Raw genomic sequence first — 9,353 nt, 5'->3', positions numbered from 1 at the left:
GTAGCACCTGCCACAGTGCCAGTTCTACAAATCAAAGTTGTCTATTGGACAGGTACTGTCAGGTAAGGCAACTATGCAACTAAAAAGAATGCAGGTTGAGTTTTTCTCATCCCCACAGCATGACAAACTGCCGCCCAGCCCCCACCTGTCTTCTTTTATGCAACTGTTAAAGATGCAAGAGGCTTGTCTGCCCATGAGGCAGCCAGGTGAAAAAGAGGACTGGGCTCCTGCCAGGGGCACCATTTGGGGGAGCTGAAGCCCCCCCCCCATTTTCAAAGAGGGGCCAGACTCCCTCAATATTCTGTGGCCTGCGAAGGGCCTCACCCAGCCTATCTGCAGCTGCGCTGGGCCTTGTTGTCTCCTCCTGTCGTATGACATCACATGTGCATGTTGTGCACATTATGTCATGTGCTTGCTCTGGGCTCCCCCAAAGTTGGGTGTAACCGGGCGCCTGTGGCTCCTGCTTCTTTTAACAGCGGTGCAGAAAAGGGAAATGCAGCAGATGTAGCTTACACAACAAGCTACTCTGGCTGAAATTATCTACAGAACGCTTAAAGGTGCAGGAATAGCCATCCTCCTCTTCTTTCTGTTCACCCTACTTCCTTTGCATTTGGCCATCCAAGGAAAGGCAGGTGATCTACCGAGAGATCCCCTCCCTATCTATATTCCCATGCAGGGTTGCACATATACTATGGTGCAAGGGAGGTCACGCACTATCCTCTGCCCCATTCACCAGATGAATGTGCACATGTGGCAAAATAGATCCATGTGCATTTGTCACACATGATGGTGCACACAAGACACACTTGTGGTGCCTTAAATGGCACCAAATAACCACCACACACTAATATGGTGCAAAATTATCTGGGAAGTTCTGGTGTGTAGGACACATTGAAAGCAGTGAGAGCATCCTTGACTGTTCCTCTGTGCTCCCCTACTATCAAAATATAGTTTGCAAAATATAATTCTGTAAGGCAGGGCCTGCCTGGTCCCTGGGTTTTCCCATATGCAATGCTTTATAAAGCTCCATGGCCTTTCTACACCTAGCTTTAATTATGTAACAATGCACATATTGTTCTTCTAAGATTCAACCTTTCCCCACATTCCAGATATACAGAAGCACATTTAGCTACCTAGTAGTGAGGGGGATACACAGCATTGGCAGAAGTGTGTGGGGTGGGGAGGGGGTGGTACAACATCAGAACTGAGCCAAGCTAGGTTTCCAGGGTCAGTGCTTCTCAAGACATTCCTCACACATCAAAATCAGGTATTAATACGGCATTCTAGACTGTGTTACAGTATATGTCTGAACTCACATGTCCAGCACTCACAGGTACACACACACACACACACACACACACACACACACACACACACACACACAAGGTATGGAATTTTCTGCTAGAGTTATAATGTGTACCCATTTATGAATATGTGTTTGCCTCTATCCCTGCTTAAATAAAACTCCTGACACCTAACATTTAATTTTGTCCTGAGCTGGCAATACTAAAGCCCCCCTAAATGCCAGATGGGCAACCCAATAATTTTAAGAGCGGCAAACAAATAGCTGTACATTAAGAGTCTTGAGAGATACATTAACAAAGAAAGCTTGGTTTATTATATGAAATGAAAATGACAGCATATATGAATGCAGTTTCAGAATTAGGAAAGGAAAGGGCTGCCCCAACAAGAGAGTTAGCACACACTTGCCAAGGGCTTGAGAAGACTGTTTTGTGCCAGAGCTCAGCCCCTGAATCTGCTCACAGACAGCACCAGAGGCTGATTGTGGCATTTGCAGAATGATTTGTTAGAACACTTGTGTGCTTGTATCTGAGCATGTGCAGAGTGTCTTTATTTCTCCCACCACGGGGTGAGGGCTTGGGCTTCCTTTTCCCTCTCCTGTGCAACTGCTACATGCTCCCTTCTGGACCCGAGGCGAGGCTGCCACTCCTTCTTATTGCTCAGAGGGAGTAGGTGAAGGGATGGCAAAGCAGCAGGTTGCAGTGGGGTGGGAGGGCCCTGCAGGGGTGTGGGCCTCAGCAGGTGCCCCACGGTGCGGACCCTGGATGCCCGTCCCACCAGCATGGTTTCAAGACTAGGTTACGGTTCAAGGGCAACGTTTCCTGGAAGCGCCAATCTCTGCAGAATTGTTGTAAGGATAATAGCACCTGTGAACAGGTGTGTGAATCTGATCTTATTTCTTTGGATTATCTCTGTAGATCTTAATAAGCATTAAGATTTGACTTAAATATGACATGAGATTCTCCATCGTGATCCTTGCTTAATCTTGGCACAAGCCGGATCCCACCAGCCTCATCTGAATACGTGTCCGGAAGGCGCAGCCCCTCGCCCTTCCTCCTCCCTCGCCTGCCCCTTCACCCAGCAAGGGCGGCTCTCGCCGATAAGCCCGGCAGGAATGCGCGTCGGCCAGGCCGACGGGGAGGCTGACGACGAGGGCGAAAGCAAGCAGCTGCGAGGAGCTCCAAGCAGCGCCCTCCCTTCTTCAGAGGGAGTTGGAGCAAGGCTGTGCCGCCCTGAGGTTGCTCGCGGGAGCGCACGGCCGGGGACGGACTTTGGGGCAGAGGTCCGGGCGCCCGCCCCGCAGACTGAGGAGGGGGACCCACACCATGCCAGTCGCATGGTGAAGCAATCCACGCCTGGCCGCGGGTGGGGCGAGGGCCCCGTAAGGGTCTCGACGGAGGCTCGTGTTCCCGAGCTGCCCCAGGGCTCGGCTACCAGTAGGGCTGCTCCGCCGCCGCCCTCACCCGCCCGTGTCTCCGCAGGTTCTGGCGCAGACGCCCCATGTTCAGACGCTCCCACCTCAAGATCCTGCTGATCGGCAATTCCGGGTAAGCAAAAGGGGCGGCTTGGATGGGGGAACGCGCCGTCGGGGAAGGCAGGACCGCCGAGAGGGCTGGCCCGCCTCCTCGCCCCCCAGCCAGGCTCCGATGGCTAAGCGGGAATCCCCCGCCAGGGGTCGGCGCTGGGAAGAGGAGAGACACTGGCGAGAGGGGAAGGATTCCCGGGATCCTGTCCCCGTTCGGCAGCCAAAGGGTTAAGGCGGCAGGTGGAATTGGCGGAGGGGGCGGCGGCGTCAGAGGCAGGTGCAGCCCGCCCGGTGCAGCCCGGTAAACGCGCACTGGGACCGGAAGCGGGCGGAGAAACTTCAGCGAAGTTCAGCTCCGTGCTTCCACAGCCATTCTCCCCGTATTATCTGTAGTCTCGGCTGGGGAGCATGGAGTGAGCCACCCACTTGAAGAAACACTGTATTCTTTATTCGCTCCCCGAGCAACTTAGCAAGGAACTTGCTGGCGTGTCTTTGCTTCACATGGGCAGCGAGATCCCGGTGCGCTGCACGCTGCTCTCCTACCTCATTCAAAGTCCTTTAAAGTACGTGCAACAAGTGGGACTACGTTGCAGCTGACCGGGCTACGTGTGTATACCACAGGCAGCGGATAATAGGACAATTTTGTGGGGTGCAGCTGAACTAGACCAGCTGTTTGTTCCCAGAGTTAAAGCAGATGGAAGAGGCAACACCAAATAACTAGAAGCCAAGTCAAATGACTATCCTATGGACACAATGGTATTACCATTGCCTGAACCCAGAGAGCGCCATCGATGCAATAAAAAGGGTGCTTTTTAAGAAAACAAAAACATGCAACCTGTATGTATTATGCACAACTGTGTTTCGTTCTCTTCACATTATGCTGCCATTTTAAATATGTTGCATAATCTAGACTGGATGAGTAAAACCCTCTTGAACTCAGTGGGATTTACCTCTGGGTAGACAGGTGCAGGGTCAGGCTGCAAGTCTGCATTTGCTAGTCATGGGGAGCTAAACGGAACATGAGATCTTAGTGCATTTTTATTCAGCTTCTCCTCTAGACTAGTCCAGCATGCTTGTAAAATTAGCATAACTTTGGCGCTGTGGGTTAAACCAGAGCCTAGGGCTTGCTGATCAGAAGGTCGGCAGTTCCAATCCCTGCGACGGGTTGAGCTCCCGTTGCTCGGTCCCAGCTCCTGCCAACCTAGCAGTTTGAAAGCACATCAAAGTGCAAATAGATAAATAGGTACCACTACAGCGGGAAGGTAAACGACGTTTCTGTGTGCTGCTCTGGTTCACCAGAAGCAGCTTTGTCATGCTGGCCACATGACCTGGAAGCTGTACGCCAGCTCCCTTGGCCAGTAAAGCGAGATGAGCGCTGCAACCCCAGAGTCATCTGCAACTGGACCTAATGGTCAGGGGTCCCCTTTACAAGTGTTAACAAAAACACCTCTTCATCAAAATACTCAGAAAAATGTGCTTGCTTACCTCCTACCTTCCCCCATCAACCTGACTCTGAAGAGCCTGGTAGCAGCTGTTGTTGCAACTACGGTAATTTACTAAGTAACCACAGCTTTATGGCAGTGTAGTAATATTTACTGTATAATTATAATTAACAACCACCTTCAACTTTTTATAGCCATTATTTAAACATTTGTTTAAAGAGTGTAGTTTTTATGTATTGAGTAAAATAATTTGGTTATTTCAATTATCTGTATCTAAACTCAAAAGGGGCCTTAGTATGTGTTTAAGATATTATGAATGCATACAACCGTCCAATGCAATGAGGATTTGAGATTTATTATTTACCTTTTATGCCAAAAAGTAAGATAGTTAGGATTAACCTAGATATACCAGATGTGAAGAAACACAGAGAAGAAGAATAGGGTTCAAACACTGCCAGACACAGTGCATGCAAAACACTGAATATCATTTTGAAACCATGTCAGTTGCCTGATTTTTGTCTTAATCATTTCAAACAGAAGGCTTTGTATGAAAGTGACCAAGAAAAGAAAGGGCACCATCAGAAAAGGCTTCTGGAGAGTTTGTACATGCAATGCCAAAGCATTTTGATGCAAGATATGCTTTTGCCATTGTTTGATTTTAAGCATATTTTACCAAGATGACGTATTCTGCCTTATGGAGTTGCATCAGGGTTTCCTTGTGCCTTTTTCAAACTTTTGTACTCAAAAGGCCAACTGAGCCTCATGCAGCATGTTTCCTACAGTAGCCAACTAGATATTCCTCGGAAGGCCACACACAGATCACCAGACCTTCCCATCCTGCTGCTGTGCTCCAGTGACTGCTACTCAAAAGGCCTTCGCAATCTTACCATGGGATTCCCCACTGCTGCCCCCAAATAGGCTTTATCACAAGGCAGTGTGCATGTGCGCAAGAGGCAGTTCAGGAGCAGAGAACCAGCTCCACCTCTGCAGCCTTGTATTGGTTGATGAGGCGGTGTCTGGAGAGGTTACTGACTAGACCTCCACATGTTAAAATGTCGACCCTTCCCCGTTCCCTGCAGGGCGGGAAAATCTGCCCTGATGAACCAGTATGTTAACCACCGCTTCAGCAGTCGCTACAGAGCCACCATTGGAGCAGATTTCCTCAGCAAGGAAGTAAACATTGATGGACGCAAACTGACCGTGCAGGTAGGCTCAGTAGAGGCTCACTGTTGGGCAAAGATCACCCCCTAAGCTCATCCCATGTTACCCATTAAAGAAACCCTGTGCTCCAGCCTAGGGCAATTTTAGTAACATACTCCATTTCCAGCTCCCATAATCCCCAAGCCATTGGCCATGCTGGCTGAGACTGGAGGGAGCCTTAACACCACCTGGAGGCCACAGGTTCCCCACTCAAGGTCTAAAATTATCCCATATGTGCCTTATGTAGCCAGAATGGCACCCTTCGTGCACAAGATGGAGCATTAGCAGGGACCCAATTTCTGTACAAGCACCTATTTCAGGAAAATATTTAAAGGTGTGTAAGGGAGAGAATCTAAAATGGGCAAGTGAATTGACGGTTGTGCTCAATGACAATTGTGGCAAAGAAAATACAAGAGAGAATGGAACAGAATATTCTAGAAAAGGGGTCCTCCGGCCCCCTCAATATGAGCACCCCAAATCTGCTGTTTTGTTACAGGTGCCTTGTTTTAGCTTTATCGTGGCAGCCTAAAGACTTAAGAGAGTCAATAAGATACAGGCATTTCTGGACTAAAGCCTATACCATGAGACAGGCCCTGGGTGGGGTGCCACTGGCACAGCGGTAGGCACCTAACGCCCATGGTCCGGATGTGGCCCAATCACCTTTTCAATCCGGCCCGCAGATGGTCTGGGAATCAGCATGTTTCTACATGAGTAGAATGTGTCCTTTTATTTAAAATGCATCCCTGGGTTATTTGTGGGGCATAGGAATTCGTTCATTTCCCCCCTCCAAAATATAGTCCGGCCCACCGCATGGTCTGAGGGATGGTGGACCGGCCCACGGCTAAAAAAGGTTGCTGACCCCTGCACTAGCATATTACAATGTGGACTCTAGCTATTTGCTAAAAATCCATTCTTAGTTACAGCAAACACCCTTTCCCTTCTAGAATTAACCTTAATGACAAAGCTGAATTCTGATTTTCATTTCTTGTTCCCCAATTTGTACAGAAGCAATCTGCACAAGTAAAAAAAATAAAATTCCAATATTGCTGCAGCCCCAAATATGCAGTGGCCCAACTCTTATGAACCAACACAATTCTCCCTTGGGCTGCAAGGTCTATGTAACACACCTACACTTAGCCCTTCCTGTAAGGAGCTTACCATGTGGCTTCCAAAGTGATATTCTATCTATGCAAAAGCTTACAAAGCCAGACCAGGTTAGCCTCAAGCAGAGCAGAATTTACACCACATGTGTTCAGATCATTCTTTGGGAACATGTTATCAATTGTTCCATGCAAAGTTTTATCAATTCATAAACAAGTATGATGGCCAATGCCATACAAACAGGACAAAATTAAACACCATCCATAAAAAAAAACCAAGATCATGTCAGAAAAGGCACCTTTACAGCAAACAGTCCTGATCCAAGTGCATGAACCAAGGTAGCCGCCACCCCCACCCCAAAGATCCTTTACAATGCTAGCAGTCAATTTGGCTTGAGGAAAGGCTTCCAACCCATATAGCAAACTAGTCGTGTCCGTGTACTTTGTGCAGCACCATGCAGACCCAAGTTCTGCGACAAAGCTGAATTCAGCAGCTTGTAGTAAACATATTCCTGTGGTTTCTCATTTTGCACAATTGTCAGTTTCCACTAATCATAGGAAGCAACGTTCAACATTACAAGGCTGCAGTCCCCATCTTGTTCAGTACTTTTTCTGGCTGCTGGTTAGATCAAAGATTGCCAACTTTTATGGCAAAACAGCACATCACATCACAGCACTCATTTTCTGGGTGCCAGTCACAATGAACAGCTGGCACCTGAAATGTAGAAGACTGGGGAGATGGGGGTTCAAGAAAGCTGCTCCACTCCAGCTCTCCATCCCTTTATAGCCATTTGGCATGGTATACATTCTGATGTGTAGATTAGTTTGCTGTTGGCAGATTTGTGGCAGCCACTCAACCCTGGTCAAACATGGTGGAAGAATCCAGAACATCAACTGAATAAAGAAACAGGAGACTCTAGTCCACACCATCATTTGGCATAGTATCTCCTGATGCTCCCACAAAAAGGGGACAAAACCCACGCTTACTAACCTTTGTGAGAACCAAGATTAATGGAGGCAAGTCACCAAGGACCCAGGGGTGCCTTGAAATCAAGGCCTCATCTTCTATCTCTTATTCTTGCACCTAGATTTGGGACACAGCTGGTACAGAAAGGTTCCAAGCACTGGGGACTGCCCTCTACCGGGGGTCAGACTGCTGCCTTCTGGTCTTCGATGTCTCATCTGTCAGCTCTTTCCAAGCCCTGGAGAAGTGGCACAAGCAGCTCCTGTTGCAGATTGAGCCAGAGGAAGAGCCCATTTTCCCCACTGCTGTCATTGGGAACAAGATGGACCTGGAGAACCGTGAGGTGGGGCAGAGGGGGATTTAGGGGGAGTGCGACCGGTTCGCCCACGCTGGCTGCCAAGCTAAGGGGGCGCTGCAACAATGGCAAACAGTGGAAGGCGAGAGGCGCCACACCAACCCCAAATTTTGGCATTGCAGAGTGCACTGCTGAAATTTTAAAGCCCCAAGTCTGCCACTGGGTAGGGCTACATATGAAGCCAGGTGCAGGGCAAAGGTCCACATCCTGTATGGCTCTCAGACATATTGGGCTGGACTAGTTAGGAGGTCAGAACTCTTTAGGGCAGGCACCCCCAAACTGCGGCCCTCCAGATGTTTTGGCCTACAACTCCCATGATCCCTAGCTAACAGGACCAGTGGTCAGGGATGATGGGAATTGTAGTCCAAAACATCTGGAGGACCGAAGTTTGGGGATGCCTGCTTTAGGGGTTCTGTAAGAACTCTTTGCAACAACTCAAGGAGACGGGGAGTGGACAGAAAGTTCAGGGAATATTGCATCCTAATGACCAGCTTCACCAGAGGACTTTGGCACAATTGTCGAGCAGAGATGTAGAATTTGGTATCCGGGGAAGAATTATATTATCTTAAATATTTGCTCTCATTATGCACACTAAAAAGACCACAAGCTTTTTGATTCTTAAGAGTTGCAGATGGGATTGGGAAGGGAGCAGAGTATGCCCAAGCCCTGTTTTTGTCCAGGTGTCTTCCGAGGAAGCAGAAATGTGGAGCAAGCTTCATGAAGCCAAATACTTTGAAACCAGTGCCAAGGAAGCCACCAACGTGGAGGAGGTGTTTGAGTGGGCCATACGGGCCGTACTAAAGAATGTAAGAAACCTCATTTTCAGCCCTGCCCTTATAAGGCCCCAGACAGACCACATACCTTTGAGATTGCTTTTATCCCTAAAAACAAAAACACCTCTCCCCGTTTTCAACTTTCTTATAAGACATAGTCCTTCCCAACACCCCATTGCCCACCTGCATCAACCACTTTGCCCCCTCACCATTTTTCTTTTTGTTTCACCTCAGCGGAGGGTACATGAAGAGCCACAACCGGACTCAGTTCACCTGGAGACCAGGCCACCAGAAGGGGCAGCCAGACAGAAGTGTAGCTGCTGATCAGACCAAATACAGATCCCTTCTGTCCGAATATGCCTAAGGGGGTGGGCTCTTCAAGCTCTGCAATCCCAAAGGGTGAAAGTGCAACCCCAAAGAACAGCCCCAAGGACATTTGGGGGGGCTGCAGCAGACAGCTTCTGGAGGTGGATCCCAAGGTAGACCTTTGTTCTCTGGATGACACAGCCTAGCACTTGGGAGAGCTGGATCATATCCCCGGCTACTCTTCCCCCAAGCACATGGAAATAAAGCTGAATGCCAATATTGTGCTTTTCAATGGTGAAAACACTTGCGTCCCAGCCCTCCCAAGAGGGCAAAAGGGCTCTTCTCCCAAAAAGTAGCCAGAAATGCCCTAGTACTAGAAGAGGATG

The 9,353-nt window shown here is 48.8% G+C and overlaps 1 protein-coding gene across 3 annotated transcripts; it reads left to right on the top strand.

Moving 5' to 3' along the window:
* The first annotated feature begins 2,044 nt into the window (after nt 1-2,044).
* Nucleotides 2,045-9,244, top strand: LOC118097471 (ras-related protein Rab-7a). Of its 3 annotated transcripts, XM_035140299.3 has the most exons (6): nt 2,088-2,178; nt 2,784-2,849; nt 5,349-5,475; nt 7,658-7,876; nt 8,569-8,694; nt 8,896-9,244. In XM_035140299.3, the coding sequence occupies exons 2-6, from the start codon at nt 2,803-2,805 to the stop codon at nt 8,983-8,985; spliced, it is 609 nt and encodes a 202-aa protein (XP_034996190.2). In that variant the 5' UTR covers nt 2,088-2,178; nt 2,784-2,802; the 3' UTR covers nt 8,986-9,244. The 3 variants fall into 3 exon arrangements, with proteins under 3 accessions (XP_060124890.1, XP_034996190.2, XP_088514750.1); XM_060268907.2 differs by lacking the exon at nt 8,569-8,694 and having other exon boundaries at nt 2,045-2,178; XM_088658624.1 differs by lacking the exon at nt 2,088-2,178 and having other exon boundaries at nt 2,220-2,849.
* Nucleotides 9,245-9,353: the final 109 nt, after the last annotated feature.

Source organism: Zootoca vivipara, chromosome 15 (genome assembly GCF_965207765.1).
Source record: "Zootoca vivipara chromosome 15, rZooViv2.hap1.1, whole genome shotgun sequence".
In the NCBI taxonomy this organism is placed as follows: Eukaryota; Metazoa; Chordata; class Lepidosauria; order Squamata; family Lacertidae; genus Zootoca; species Zootoca vivipara.
Note: the sequence above shows the minus strand (reverse complement) of the source record. Positions and strands in the feature narration are given on the sequence as shown.